Source organism: Natrix helvetica, assembly GCF_964273705.1.
Source record: "Natrix helvetica genome assembly, chromosome: 2".
Lineage (NCBI taxonomy): Eukaryota > Metazoa > Chordata > Lepidosauria > Squamata > Natricidae > Natrix > Natrix helvetica.
In genome coordinates, this window is record NC_138552.1 from 33,817,946 (window position 1) to 33,834,841 (window position 16,896).

A 16,896-nucleotide genomic window follows, 5' to 3' on the forward strand; every position below is an offset into this window, starting at 1 on the left:
ATTATATCTATTGTCTTCGAATACTTAACCTCATCTGAAAACTGTTTATAGCTGAAACATATAAACGCAATCCAGCTAAATGTTGTTTTGTTGCAGACAAGGTAGAAGCCCCGGGGCATAGAAGATATATCTCTCCCCCTCCCTCCCTCCCTTTTCTCCCCCCCCTGTGGAATTAAATTATAAGGTTGGGATTTTCAAGGTAATAGATATTAGGCTACTCTCTTCTCAGCCTTAAGTTTACGAAACATTTGCTCGGTCTTCAGATTGTGGTTCTGTCAAGCCTGAGAACCACCTTTCCAGTTTCTTTCACCAATAAGTTTGTCCTAAGAGTTATTGTTATTACATGGTGTAGATTATATAAAACAATTTAAGTGGTAAATAAATATTTAATGCCGGAGCAAAGGGGTTGAAAGTTTAATTTCAAAGAGGACTTTGAAAAGGGAGGGGATAGGAAAGCAAGTGCTATTGGCTGAAAAACAAACTTCCAGGTTTTTAAAAATGAAATTGTAGGGAGGGGTGGTTGATCAGGATTTATGAACTTTTTGTCTGGGTGTTTGTATCTTCAAATCAGTGTTGACTCCAGGCAATACCGGGACTAGTCCTTGCAGTTTTTGTGGCGAGATTTTCAGAAAGGGTTTGCCCTTGCCTTCTTCTTCAGGCTGAGAGATAACAACTGGGCCGAGATCGCACAGCTGGCTTTGTGGTTAAGATAGGACTAAAACTCACCATTTCCTAGTTTCTAGCCTGGTGCCTTAATGACTGTACCAAACTGGCTGGGGCACACAACTGCAGAAAGTTTGAGAAACACCGATGTAAAATGCAGTGATGGGATTCAACGCAGTGGTGGGCATGGCATGGCTTGGTGGGTGTGGCAGAAGAAGGATTATTGCAAAATCTCCATTTCATCCCAATCAGCTGGGACTCGGCAGGCAGAGAATAAATGGGGGGTGGGACCAGAGGTGAGTTGCTACCGGTTCGCATCAGTTCAGGCAAACTGGTAGTGGTATTTTAGCCTTGGTTGCAGAACCAGCAGTGACCCAGGCTGGCCACACCCCCGAACCGGTTCCCCAGTTGCCACTGCTGTTGCCAGCATGTATTTTTAGTAATTGTTTCATGTTCTGCGCATGTGCAGAACAATTTACAGTCAACTGCGCATGCATGCACGCATGTGTGAAGCAAACCGGCAGCAATGCTGGCGGCAACCCACCCCTGGGTGGGCCCAGACAGAGGTGGTATTTACTGGTTCTCCAAACTACTCAAAATTTCTGCTACTGGTTCTCCAGAACTGGTCAGAACCTGATGAATACTACCTCTGTCATAACACAATACTTGAAGCTTGTTCTTTGGTTCCTTCATTACAGGCAGTCCTTGTTTAATGAGAATTCACAGTCACAAGAATGATGAAAGTGCAATTTTTATGATCAATCATCATGTTCACAACTTTCACGGGTCTGTAAAGCGAAGGAAAGCCGAAGTCAGATCATAAGCAAAGTTGTGGGTTTTTTTTTTAGTGACCACTTCACTTAATGACTGAGTTGCTGGACCCAGTTATGGTGGCTAAATGACAACTGCAAAGGAAGTATCTGGAGAAACATTGGTGATATTGGGCATCATCCTGGCACTGCTGGCAGGAGACTTTGAAGTTTATGTAACAGCTGAATCACATTGTTCTGCTTCCACCCCCCCCCCTTTCCTTCTTTTCTTTGAAAAAAAATGCAATAAATACTTAGCTTAGTCACTGAGGGATAGGCTTACTTTTAAACTGACAAAAGATTTTCGCAGCCTGTTTAACATAAAATCAAAGAAATGCAGTCCTGCTTCGTGGGATTTCCCCAATTAATTGCAAACAGTTTTGTTGAAGCCACCATTCTCTGCATTTGTCTTATTTGACTCCTGGACATTTTGCAAAGGATAGATTGAGGAGAAGTAAAAAAATATTCAAAGAGGGGTGGTCCCAGGGTGTATTTCAAAAATTAAAGATGGCTATGGTGGTCCAATTGAAAGCCTGCCTATGTATTTTTAAGCGCACCACCATCCTATCTGCTGTTGTTTGGGCAGCTTTTTGGAAATGCAAATTTGGAACATAGAAACAGAAGACAGTCCTTTATCAGCACTGAAAATTAGCCTTAGTCAATGGGTGACGTGTGTGTGTGTGTGTGTGTGTGTGTGTGTGTGTAGACTCATTTAGAATTTAAAGTTTCAAAATCTTCTGCTCCAAATCCCAAAGCTCTGAGCAGGGCCAAATGGCGTTATATAAAAAGCATGGGTGTATTTAATGTGCCCATTTTGTTTCCATTTTAAATAGCAGCTGCAGGGGCCTGTCTCAAGAATTGCAGGAGTCAAGGAAGGGTGGCTGTAAAGAAAATGAAAAGCTCTGATCTCTACATTTGCAAGAATATCATTCATACCCCAGGGTGTGAAGCTGGAATTGAGCCAAACTCTTCCCCCCTCCCTCCCCCACTCCCGGGACAAAAACCAGTACACCTGATTTGGATATCAATACCATTTAAAGGAGTGGAATTCTGGTTCTGCTCTTTCTTGACAGTGGAAATTAGTGTTTATCTTTGATAGACATTCATTATTTTTTTCCAGCTCAGGCTCCAAGGATTAAAGCGGATAAGCTATGCTGTACCTAGGAAACATCCGACTTCTCCCCAAAGCTTTTAAATTTAGCCTTACGTGTTACAAAAAAATTAAAAAGCAGAAATATAGAGTTGGAAGGGTTTTTTCCCCCCTTTCTTTTGGTTTCTAAGTTTTTTTTTACTTTTAAGGTTGTTTTGTTAATTATATATGTTAAGAATGTTTTTTTAATACATTTTTTTATTTTTTATTTTCAAAACAAACACAACACATAAAATCTTCCTTCTTTACATACTGTAGAAAGTGTATCGGTTGGTTACAAAAAGGCTTACGTGCATCTCTTCCACAGTCAACAAACATAATTCATATTAACTCAAGTATTTTAACTCAGATATTTATACATGTTACCATCATCATACCTCCATTTTCATTTGACTATAATTGTTTAAACGTCCTTCATCATAAAATATACCAAGATTTTATACATAACCGCATACATATGGCACTTCAAGGTCTTATTGCTTGTTTATAGAGAATGATAAGAGGAAAAGCACACAGATGTCCCTTTGAAGTATATTTTTAACCAGAGAAAGATGAAAATGAAATGTTATTGTGAATCTATGCTTAATCTTGTTCAAACCTTCTAAGCTAGAGCAGCAGTGTTTGTTAGCTGGAGATAATGGCACAATTTCAACAGCAGAAAGAAGTTTTAAGTCTTCAAAAGATATTCTCAGAAATACAGAAATTATCAAATACACGTGAGAGGATAGAGAAGAAGTTGGAAGACTTAGTGCATCTAACAGCAAAATATGATGAAGAAGTTGAAGATGTTTATCAAATAGAAAAAGTGGCGGTTAAAATCCTAAAAATCGAAGAGGAAAATGAATATAAAGAAATTAAACTTGCTGATATTTCTGGTGATTGGTTTGTCTCTGAAAATGGAAACAGTGGAATACTGAAAGAGGAATTAAATGGAGGGGAAATCTACCCCCAGATGGCAAAATACAGAAGAAGAAAAAACAAAAGAATATATGGATTTAAAGAGAGAAATTTTATTAGCAATATCATTGATAACACTACCGACAATCAAAAATAAGCTGATTAAGGAAACAGAAGAAGGGCATCGGAATTACATGAGAGATTTTATAAGCAAAGAGTTGCTAAGAGGAGTCCATACAAAGTTGATTAAGGAGGTGATTAGAGGACTGACACCACAAATGGAAGAAGAAATGAGACTGTTTTGCTACTGGAAAGATACAGGTTGATAGATGGAAGAGTATAATTTCAAACTAGTTAAACTTAGTGAAATTTAGTGACAATAGATATAGTTAAATAAATAATTGATAATGATAATAATTTATACAATGTGTAGTGTTATGATAAGCAATAATGGGGTATGAATATTGAATGGTACCCATGAAAGGAAGATTAGAAATTCTTTTGGATTATATATAAAGGTTAATAAAAAAAGAACTAAGTTAGATACAGTTAAGTCTTGAATATTAGGGGGGAAATGTTATGATACAGGATATAATTAAATAAAGGAGGGATAATGATAACAATGTATATATAGGTATGGGTACAACATAAGGAAATTGGATGTAAATTGTAAACAGTGATTTGGAAAGAAGGATTAGAAAACTTTGTTATTAAATATTATGGATGTTTAGCTAGAATAGGACATAAAGATTCAGTGTTATTGGAGGATTTTAGAAATAGTAAATAAAATGCCAGTATGTGGTTATATATTCAATCTTGTTATATTTTATAATGAAGGATGTTTAAACAATTATAGTCAAATGAAAATGGAGGTATGATGATGGTAACATGTATAAATATCTGAGTTTAAATACTTGAGTTAATATGAATTATGTTTGATGACTGTGGAAGAGATGCAAGAAAGCCTTTTTGTAACCAACTGATACACTTTCTACAGTATGTAAAGAAGGATGTGTTGTGTTTGTTTTGAAAATTAAAAATTAAAAAAAACTTTTATAAAAAATAAAAAAGAATAACATCTGCAGTAATGAAAGAGGAGAATTTTAGTCCATAGGTTACAAAGAATAATAAAAGAAAAAATAGAAGAAAACTTAATCCATTTGTTTTAAAAGGCTTGCATAAATTCCATCCATGAAGATAGCATTTAAAAAGTAAGATTTTTAAGTTTTTTATAGGCAGTTTCTTTTAAAACGGTAAAAATTCCTCACCAGCTGGAAACATTTTGTCTTTCTGTATCCTTCCGTTTTGGAGCTGCCCCGACTTCATCAGCCTAATGGCTGGATTTTTTGTCGCTGGCTTGAAGAACTTCTCTTGGATCGATCAGGGACTTTGCTATGTCCCTGAGATCAGCAAGACGTCGTCTTCCTGTTTACCGTCTCTGCGGGACGGTTTAGGTCCGATTGGACCACCCAGCAGCAAAAGTATCAGCTGCAGTCTCGGAGCATCGAGATTGCACGTCCATATCGTCGTGACGTTGGCTCCTCCTCCCATTAAGAATGTTTTTAAAAGCACAGATATATAATAGATTAGCTGCCAAACTCAAGTAAACATGCCTGGAAAGTCATTTAGGAGGCCCAGAATAGGCTGCATGGCATATAAAACTGTACTTTCCCAGAGAAAAGGATGCATGGAAGGAGTGGCTGATAAGTTGTCGCCACTACTGTCTACCCTTCAATTGCTTCCCGCTGCTCCAAAGTAGAGCCAACCCTGCACTTGAATACTTGTTAAGTGGGCTACTCATTTTCAACTATGAGAGATTTTGGGGAGGCTGAGGAAGGAATGGATGAGATAAAAATGGAAGATGGAGATGATGATGATGATAATGATGTATGATCAATTCATTGCTGACTCGTGGCAACCACATAGATTTTCTCCATGATGGTCTATCCACAATATAAATAATGAAGAGACAATGGATTAGTCAATTGATACCTAATTTTTGATTGGCAGCTGCCAAAGTTGGTTGAAAGATGAGCAGATATCTGTCTGTCTGCCTGCCTGCCTGCCTCCCTGTCTGCCCCCCCGCCCGTCCATCCATCCATCCATCCATCCATCCATCCATCCATCCATCCATCTATCGTCTTCAGACAGCGCTGGCTCTTCGGCTTTGAAACGGAGATGAGCACCGCCCCTAGAGTCGGAAATGACTAACATAGTATATATACATACTGTGTATTTATCAGTGGTGGGTTCCTAACTGGTTTACTACTGGTTCACTCGTGCTTACGCATGAGTGCGACACTTCTGCGCATGCAGAAACATCCAGGCGAATGGGCGGAGCCTACCACCACCACCACTACCGGTTTGCCCGAACCGGGTCGAACAACCTGTCATTCCTTGCATTGGGATGGAGATGAGGCCACTGAATGGAATTTGAGCGTTTATTGGCTGGATGCCCTTCCTGATGCCTATACAGACTTTGCAGACAATTACTCATTACACTCAAAGAAATATCTACCTCTACCTAGGATCCAGCTCACAGCCTCTTGATTGTGAGGTGAGAATTCCACCTCTAGGCCACCACACCACTAATGGTCAACTATATAAATGTCTTGAATAAATAAAAATCACATAAATCCACTACGCACAAGTGGAGAGGAATCTGAAAAGGTGCATTTCAAATTTCTCAGAGAAGCTTGATTGGTTTTAATGCACTGTTAATGAAGGTCAAAAATTCTTATTTGCATTTCCAAAATTCCATGTTTACTTCTGATTAGCATTAAAAATACCTTCCTGAAATCTGTATGTGCTTGCTTGCTTGGTCTTGCCAGTTGTGTTGGACCTGAAACCAAGGAACTAATGAAAAAGAAGCTTCTAGTACCCTTCAGTCAATAGGTGTTGCAGGAGCATATCACATCTTTGTGTATTAATTAATATTAATATTTAATCCATTATTTTAACATATCATTAATATTAACATAGTAACCTAAACATTTTTCCTCCAGAAAGTAATTCAATACCTGCAACACAGTGCATGAAAAATATTTAAGTGGAAAAATAGTTAAGATTCTATTTAGGATTTCTCTGCGAGCGTTGAGCGCATGATTCCAGTGAATAGAAATAACTGGAGGAAAGAATTTGGGCACCATCCAAATACTTTGCAGGCCTGTGGATGGATTACATGTACTCTGTTAGCTTCTCAGTTTGTTTGTTTTTTTTCTTAAGGAGAGCTTCTTTGATCTGTTCTTGAAAGTTCCCCACCGTTGCAGGGTTTCTGTTTGTTGTGTGTGTAGTGTTTCTGAATAGAAGGGGAAACTTACAGAGGCCATCAAAGACTCTGAGTATTTCTCTGAATCATGGCCATTGAATATAAAGACAAAAAATGCATCTCAAGTCTTTTTACCAAATTCTTCTTTTTCTTTCTTTTTGATTTGTATGTGATTCAGAAGAGAATGTTCAGCTTTGCTTTACAAATTCTGGTACTTCCATGCCTGTATGCAGGTTGAGAAATCCTGATTGTTCCAGTACAAAAACAGGATAAGCTGCTTTAGTGAATTTGTACTTAACAGCAGAGACCAACTGCCCTCTTTCTGCATTGAGAAATAGGAGTCTTCCGGTACTGTAGTCTAGCAGGATGCCAATCCGGGCAGGCTGTTCAGTCATCATAATTTCACTGATCTCGCCATTGTGCAGAACTTTATATGTAGGACTGCAAAGAGCAAACAAGTATAAAATCAATACAGATCTATGGCAAAGGTCCATCACGGAATTTGTTTAGTCCAACACTATCTAGATATCATCTGATGCCAACCTGACTGCAAAGGCCAATTTATAACCGACTCCTTGGATAGACAAAAAAGTTTCTGAGATCTGAAAAGTACAGAACTCCACCCCCTGTTTAGAAAGAGATCTCAACAGGTTACTTTATTTTTAGATCTTGGGAATAAGGATCTGGAATCCCATTGCTTAATGACACATTCCAACATTTCTCTTTTGCAATGAGAAAAACCCTGAATAGAAACATAATTTAATTTGAATATATACACAGGATCATTCAAAAAGACAAGCATTTGACTGGGTTTATTTTAGGCAAGAAAAGCAATACCTATTTTCTGAGTTATTGTATACTCTTTGAGGTATTATATATCATTTATCTGCTTCATGTCCTTCCAAATGCATTGCTCTGCATCAGTGGTGGGTTTCAAAATTTTTTAGCACCTCTTCTGTAGGTGTGGCTTGCTTTGTGGGACTGGCTTGCCGGCCATGTGACTGGGTGGGCGTGGCAACTTGTAAAATGTGGTGAAACTCACTTAACAACGCTCTTGCTTAGCAACTAAAACGTTGGCTCAGAAACTCTGGCATTTGAAGGACGCAAGTCTTAAAGCTGTCAAGTTACAAGACCCTTGCACCCCTAACCCTTTAGAAAAAAAAACCCAGGGGTGTTCAAACTTGATTGCTTTAAGACTTGTGGACTTCAACTCCCAGAATTCCTTCTCCAGTCATGTTAGCTCAGGAACTCTGGCATTGAAGTGTGCAAATCTTAAAGCTGTCAAGTTACAAGACCCTTGCACCCCTAACTCTTTAAAAAAAACAACCCCAGAGGTGTTCAAACTTGACAGCTCTAAGACTTGTGGACTTCAACTCCCAGAATTCCTCCTCTTGCTCTTCATCTTGATGATGTATTGTATTGTATTGTATTGTATTGTATTGTATTGTATTGTATTGTATTGTATTGTATTGTATTGTATTGTATTATGTGCAGATGGGCGGGGGGAGGGAGCTGGAACCGGTTCTAAACGGCACTGTAGAGTTGTGGAAACTCTTCTATAGAAGAGGTTAGAACTGGCAGGAACCCACCCCTGCTCTGCATTCTCAGGCAGGTTTCAGACTGGGAAATGTTATTGTAACTAAGAATCAGGAGAGTTGCAACTCAGCAAATTAAAAGGATGCCAGATCAAGATAGGGGCAGCTCTACATAATGCATTGCCTATAACAGTGATGGCAAACCTTTTAGACACTGAGTGCCCAAACCGCGTGGGTGCGCATGCCCAAACTGGAAGGTGCATGCGCAGGCACGAATGATGTGCACATGTGTGAACAAGCACATACACGGACATGCGTGTGTAGCCCAGCTGGCCAGCGGGAGGTGGGGCATCCCAACACCGGCAGTGTGGCAAGAGGTAAGATCTCTTTCTTTTGTGAGCTTCTGTTTCATTGTTTGCAGGGAAACAGAAACTCACGAAAGAAACGCCATGGAAATCTGATCTGGGGTGACGCCGCATGCGTGGCCATAGGTGCTCCATCACGGGACTATAAGCAAGAGGATATACCTCTGTTCCTTCTCGATACAGAACTGACTGTACAAAAGCAGTTGGTAGATAAGAAGAGGTTGTGTCCATCTGGACTCTATCCTCCACACAGAAAGACAAAGCTTAGGAAAACAGGCAAGGCACATTTGCTAATTATTGTAATGTTTGCTTCCTAAACCCATTGGCATATTTTAATGTTAGAACTAGTTTGAGGGAATTTATTATTTATTTATTTTGTTAATAATGTTATTTATTTAACAATGTTATTCGTTACATTTATTTGGCACCCATCACACCACGGGGCTTCTTTTGGTGGCTTCAACAATAAAAAAAGGAAGAAATGGAAAGAGGTGTAAACAAAACAGAAATAAAATAATAGAACAAGAAAACAATGAACAAGAAAATGAAAATACATCAATATAACAACAGACGATGGATGGATTGGGAAGCAGAGATCAAGGGGGGGGAGTGGTAACCTACAGGTTAACCTAAATCAGGGGTGTCCAAACTTGGGAACTTTAAGACTTGTGGACTTCAACTCCTAGAATTCCCCAGCCAGCCATGATGGCTGGGGAATTCTGGGAGTTGAAGTCCACAAGTCTTAAAGTTCCCATGTTTGGACACCCCTGACCTAAATTAACCTACAGTATATGATGACAAATGGGCTATAAGAGCCTCGGTGGCGCAGTGGTTAAGAGTGCAGTGCTGCAGGCTACTTCTGCTGATTGTTGGCTGCCTGCAATTTAGACTCAAGCTTGACTCAGCCTTCCATACTTCTGAGTTGGATAAAATGAGGACACGGATTGTTGGGGACTCTGTAAATCGCTTAGAGAGGGCTGTAAATCACTGTAAAACGGCATATAAGTCTAAGCGCTATTGCTACTGCTATATCACATCCCTTCGGCTGATTCGCTCACACAGAGAGGGACTTCTCCGGGTGCCGTCCACTAGGCTGTGCCAGCGGGCGACGCCCAGGGGAAGGGCCTTCTCTGTGATGGGCCTGACCCTCTGGAATGACCTTCCCCCTGATATTAGAACAACCATGGACCTCCGCTCCTTCCGTAAGAAGCTCAAAACCCACCTATTTAATCTAGCCGGCTTGGCCTAATTCCAGCTCTCCCACCTCAGCCTGTATTTTTAAATTTTGGTCTTAGGCTAAGTTTTTAATTTTTATAAATTTGTACAGGGGTTTAAAGTTTAATTCGATTTTAACTATATTTATGATTATTTGTAAGGTTTTTAATTTGGTACCTGTACACCGCCCCGAGTCCCTTCAGGGAGAGGGGGCGGTCTAGAAATCAAATCAAATAAATAAATAAAATAAATAAATATGGATTCCAGTATTTTTTCCGTATGGAATCTAACAATGGGGACCTGAGGGAGAATAGGTGTGACCTATTCATCCCCATATATCTCCCTTTACATATGCATTTCCACACAGAAATAAGTATCACCATAGTATTAATCAAGGTGCTTATTCTTTACGGGCTGCTGAAATAATTACTAAGGAAGTATATATGCTCCGCTTCATTTCATTAAGCACTCATTTTGAAATACAGTATTACAGATAATAACCACCCTTTTCAATGGGTGATGAGTGTTAAATTAAAAATACTAATTAGATATGGAGAAGAGAAGTCTGAAAACCACCACAATGTGACTTTATCTGCCAGAAAAACGAGACAGAGTATATCACTAGAGTACTATTCCTAGCTAACGATCATCCAGCTTTGCAAAGTTCTGGATTCAGTCCAAGGAAACTGGCCTCTCTTTCACTCCCAATACCAGTTATATCATCAGGATGACCTCAAGCGAAGCAGCCGTTGGGAGCAATGTGTTAACTATGCAGCAAATTGCCCCAGGATAAGACAGATGGATCTCAAGGTTGCAGGATTCATTACAACAACAAATTGCAAGGGTTCAAAGCTCTGCTCCTATTTCAGTTAATGAAAATTATACAACCAGAAAATCAGGAAGAGGACCTTATGGTGAAATTTTATTCACCCCATTCTCGTAGAGAGAGAGATGGAAGCTTGCATTCAAATTTGTTTACAAATTATTCAATTTCAGTTATAAATGAAATATCACGGGGATGATGATGAAAAACTGCCAATGGAAATATGGACATAGGCAAAACCAAGAAATACTAATGCAGGAAAGAGAATGTGATCTAGTAGAAACAACTGATGGATGAAATTTGGATTATATCAGCAATGGGGTAATGTTAAGATTATGGGTGCAAAAAGGTTGCTTGGGAAATGGAAACTGGAGAGAAAAACTGCAGAGAAAAACAACAAAGATGGCGAAGCACTTGGAGGTCAAATCCTATGAATCTCAGTTATAAGAACTGAGTTTAGCCTAAAGGAGAGAAGACAAAGGCAAAGCATGACAGCAGTCTTCCAAGCTGGATAGGGAAGCAGGTGTAAATTTATTCAAACAAAAACTCAAAAGAAGGAGTTATTTTCTGGGCTTGAGAGTTATTTACACACTGGAGATTTAAAAAAAGAGGTTGGACTGGCATTGGCCCAAGATGGTCTGAGATCCCAAGGCAGAGTGTTGAAGTTGAAGACTTCCATACTCCCTTCAAAGGTTGAAGGGTATGTGAAAGAAATGCATGCGATTCAGGAATTTGAGAATGAGACTCTAACCAAGATTTTTTTGGGTAAGAATACAAGGAAGGGGAAAGTAGAAAGATATAACTGTAGTACTACAGATCACAGAATCAGGTAGAAAATCAGGATTCCTGGACTGAATATATAACTTTCAGGATTCAAAGACATAATATTATTATTATTATATACTTTATTCATTAAACATGAAACTCAGCCAACTGAACATTCAAAAATGCCTCACAAATACCATTGACTGGTGATAATGGTTGATACGTTTTGCTGCCAGCGTCCTAGGTATCAACCAAGTACCTTCTTAAAATATAAGATGTTCCGAGTAGCGCAGTTTTTTGCAGTTCCGCTGGTGTTATTGCAGGAAGCTGCAATTTGTTGGTGTATCTTGTAAAATTCTTGGACATGGTGCCAAGTGCCCCGATGACAATGGGTATCACTGTTACATGCTTCATCCATAGCCATGTAGTTTCGATGGCCAGGTCGCAATAGTTCATTATTTTTTCTAGTTCTTTTTCTTCGACTCTGGCATCTCCAGGAACAGCGATATCAATAAACTGTACACTTTGGCCCTCTACAACTGTGATATCTGGCGTGTTGTGCTCCAAATGATGATCTGCTTGTATTCAAAAGTCACACAAGATGATGATGATGATGATGATGATGATGATGATGATGATGATGATGATGTTGTTAATCTTTGATGAGAGTCACAACTTTTGGGGCTGGTTGGTAGCTCAACAGCTCAAGTCCTAACCAAGGACTTAGGAACTGTTAAGGTAACGTCAGAGGATATAAGTTGTTCCAAGTAGGGTGGGTCTTTATTATTATTATTATTATTATTATTATTATTATTATTATTATTATTATTATTATTATTATTGTGATTATTATTATTATTATTGCATCAACAGAAGTGTATCACAGCGGCCAGTTGTTTCGCCAGATTTGGCATTAATTACTAGTCGGGCCCCACCCAGGGGCCTAGGACGTCGTAACGTATTTTCGTAATATGTGTGCAGATCCAAGCAGTGCAGCCTTTTGCATTTGACTGATGGTGATTTTGTCAATTTTTAACTGTTTTAAATGTAATTCCAGTGCTTTTGGAATAGCACCCAGTGTGCCAATTACCACTGGAATTACCACTGCTGGTTTGTGCCATAATCGCTGGATTTCGATTTTTAAGTCCTGGTATTTCGCGATTTTTTCATATTCCTTCTCGGCGACCCTGCTATCACCTGGTATTGCGATGTCTATGATTGTAACCTTATTTTTCTCAACCAGTGTGATGTCTGGTGTGTTATGCGCCAGTATTTTATCCGTTTGTATGCGAAAATCCCACAAGATCTTGACCATCTGACTCTCGATGACTTTTTCAGGCTTATGTTCCCACCAGTTTGTTGCTGTTTTAATATTATAATTTTTGCACAAATTCCAGTGGATCATTTGTGCCACTGAATTGTGCCGCATTTTATAGTCAGTCTGCGCGATTTTTTTACAGCAGCTGAGTATGTGGTCAACAGTTTCATCAACTTCTTTGCAGAGTCTGCATTTGGCATCATCAGAGGATTTTTCGATTTTGGCCTTAATGGCATTTGTTCGGATAGCTTGTTCTTGCGCAGCCAGGATTAGTGACTCTGTTTCTTTCTTTAATGTACCTGTTGTTAACCATAACCAAGTTTTTTTACTGTCCACTTTATCTTTTATTTTTTCCAGAAATTGACCATGTAATGCTTTGTTCTGCCAACTCTCCATTCTTGATTTTATCACATCTTTTCTGTATTCTTGTTTCGTCTGTTGGGCCTTCAATAAATTTTTGTTCTTTACTTCGATTAATAGATGTTCTTGACTTTCTTTTAAATAATCAGCCAGTGCATGTTTTTCTTCTTCAACTATTTGCTTCACTTGTAAATTATTATTATTATTATTATTATTATTATTATTATTATTATTATTATTATTATTATTATTATTATTATTATTATTATTATTATTATTATTATTATTATTATTATTATTATTATTATTATGGTAGCTAGACATTTCTTGGAAAAACAACTCAGCAAAAACTGCAGGATCCTTGGGGAGCTCTTACTATTTTATCTTTTGGAAGGGTGAAGTTTACTTCTCTTATAGCTGATCAAAGCCAATGGAGAAGAACTGGTTCTGCCAGTAGGCCTGGGGAACCCAGAGCAGGATGGAGCCCATTAAATGGTTTATATGAATGTGTGTTCTTATTGGTGGGGGGAAGTGGAGGTGGATGCTATTACTTTATTATTTTTCTTTTTATTATTTTCATTTTTATATGATGTTTTTATATCCATGTAATCCACCTTCAGTCACCATGTCCGAGTAGGCAGGCAATATAAATTTTCCTAGATAAATAAATAAAACTGGCTGAAGCAGTAAAAGAAATAGGAATTTGGGAAGAAAGTGATCAAATCAGCTTATAACACAGCTGTCCATGCACTGGATTTCAGGAGAGCTCATTTAAACAACCTTAGAGAATTACTCCATCAATCTTTCCCAACCATTCCAGATGTTTTGGAACCTCATTTCCCAGAATTCAAACCATGGGCTGCCTGGGAATTCTGGGTGTTGCAGCCCCAAAGTTTCTGCAGAGCACTAGATTGGGAAATAGGGTGGTGGTCTAATTTGGATTTTTGGCTTTCCTTCAATTTTTCCCCTGACTACTTACATTTCTAAGTGTGGCATCTGGATTTTGAAAGATAGGAAGAACATTGATTTTTATGAAATATGATATTGGAGAAAACTCCTGAGATTGCCATGGATATTCAAATAGACCCAACAAATGAATAATCAAACAAATCAACCCAGAATGCTTACTAGAGGTTTGCAGAATCCTACTTTAAGTAAATGTAAGGCTTATTATGTGAAAACTAGCTTTTTAGAAAAGCTAGCTTTCCCTCGGTCTAGGAAAGTGCTAGAAGAAAAGAAAAGAAGAGGCCAACCAGCAGCAAAGTGAATGGACTAAGATACAGATACTTTAAGACGTAAAGGACTAGATCAGGGGTGGCGAACAAGTTTGACAAAAAGAGCCAAAATTTTAAACTGTGAGAGTCAGAGAGCCACACCACGCAGTGACCTGCCAAAACAGACAAACACTCACACAAAAGCATATAATTTTAACAATAATATATTAAACACATAATATAACATGCTCAGTCAGGTGTTTTTTGTTATAAATTTTTATAAACCCATTAGAGCTGCAACGGAAGGCAACGGAAATATTTTTAGACACAAAGCTTTTGACAAGTTAAAATTCACAGTAAATGGAATAATCTCTACAATCTTTAAATATGGAAAGTCAAAGGCAAGGATGGGCATTTTCTCTTTTATTATTTATAATTGGTTAGGACAGGGGTGTCCAAACTTGGCTGGGGAATTCTGGGAGTTGAAGTCCACAAGTCTTAAAGTTCCCAAGTTTGGACACCCCTGGGTTAGGAGGTCCTGGCGGGCCAGAACTGAAAAGCTAAACAAATATTTCAGCTAAAGATTCAGGTAGAAAGAGATACAAGATGAAATGCTATGCAAATGATATAGTAGTAACGATTATGCAAACACAAAGCTCCATAAGATACTAATGGCAGAATCCAAAGATTTTTGGCTACCTTTTAGAGATAAAAAATTAAATGAAAAGTAAGATAATAAGGCATTCAATTTCCAATGAAAAAAAAACATGAAAAGGGGGATTGGGATATGAGAAAAATATAGTGAAATATCTAGAACTCTTATTTAATAGGATATAATAATAATACATTTGAAAACAATTATAACAAATTATTGAATGAAATGAACAATTCCTTGAAACTTAGATATTATCTAAGATAAATGTTTTATTCCAAATGGCACCAACTGGAAGCTGGGTGGTGGGGTGGGGGAGCAAGATTCAAAATCATACAAGACTCAAAAGAAAGATATAGAGGAGCAGCATTTCTTAATCTTAGACTGGATTACAAAGCAAATTGTCTTAATCTTATTTAAAGATAAAATTGAACAATCACCTCTGTGGTCCCTTCCAACCCTGTGATTCTATGGGTTTGGTATATCTACAAATGATTGGCAGATCACCAATCTTTTCCAACTTCCAGTATTTTAAGTTAAATGAAATGTTAAAAATTTAGAAAGATCTCTGCCATAGCCACCATTCTGATAATTGCTTGTCTTTTAACTTCAGTATAATGATTAATTCATTGCATTTGAATTAATCTATTTCCTTGGACACTTTGATCTCTAGTAACTAAGATATAAGTTTGTATTTTTTAAAATATAGAATACTTGATTCATGATGAGGTGCAATAGGTGACTGACAGTACTGCTACAACCTTCCTCTGACTACTTAGCATTTTATTCTGATTAGCAAAGTTCAAATTCTAAGGGCTGGTTTTTTTGTATTTTTTTAAAAAAGTGGACTCCACAACCCAAAGTCTCCATTCCCCTAATTATTACCCATCTTCCACTTCATCTTAACTTAAGACTTCATCTTAACTTAACACGCGGCTCACGGCCAAAATGAATGAGGCTTTTTGCCTCTTACCATTATTTAGTATACTGTGGCTCAGATCGCGCGCTAAACCCGGAAGTACGGTCAACCCGACGACGCTTGCCTGCGCTCCACCAGCTCGGCTGGGAACGGAAGCCGAGCTGGTGGAGCGCAGGCAAGCGTCGTCGCGTCGACCGTACTTCCGGGTTTAGCGCGCGATCCGAGCCACAGTATACTAAATAATGGTAAGAGGCAAAGAGCCTCATTTATTTTGGCTGCGAGCCGCATGCGGCTCGCGAGCCGCGTGTTCGCCACCCCTGGACTAGATTAAGAATCAACACTAACTTGAAAGGATCGTAATCAGTCATTCAACCAATTTTGAAAGAAGTCATCTTCTCTGCTTCTGACGAGGATCATTTTTATTCTCATTGGCACTAATATTCTGTGACTATTACTTCCAACTTGTTATTTTGCTATCGATTCTTTCTTTTAAGAAACTGCCATTGTTTTTGTGGAGCAGTCTCTCGTTCCTTTGGATTAGGACAGTGATGGCGAACCTTTTAGGCATCGAGTGCCCGAAGTACAGACCCGAAGACCAGCTGACCGGTGGGAGGCGCGCGCACATGCGTGGCAGAGACCCGAAACAGAGCTTCTGTTTTGTCATTTGCAGAGAAACTTCTGTTTCCCTGCAAATGATGAAGAGAAACACCACGGAGAAACACGGTGGAGCTGAGCTGGGATGACAATGCACATACACACAGAGAGGGCTCTGTGTGCCACTTCTGGCATGCTCTGTGTGCCACTTCTGGATTAGGATGTCCATCAGAGGAGATGGGAGAGGTGTCAGCAAGGCTGAAGCCTTGCCACTTTTTAAAATCAGTGGATTCTGCCTTCTTCACTTATTTGAAATCCCCTCTCCTCCTCATACACAGATGCATCTGAC

General features: G+C 38.8%; 1 protein-coding gene across 1 annotated transcript in view; it reads right to left on the reverse strand.

The window, feature by feature from the left end:
* Positions 1 to 5,857: 5,857 nt before the first annotated feature.
* The window catches only part of CMYA5 (cardiomyopathy associated 5), an 80,540-nt gene continuing 69,501 nt past the window's right edge, over positions 5,858 to 16,896 (reverse strand). The window contains exon 13 of the mRNA XM_081944108.1: positions 5,858 to 7,228. Within this exon, the coding sequence (XP_081800234.1) occupies positions 6,976 to 7,228 (253 nt within the window). The 3' untranslated portion in view covers positions 5,858 to 6,975. The remainder of the gene's footprint in view (positions 7,229 to 16,896) is intronic.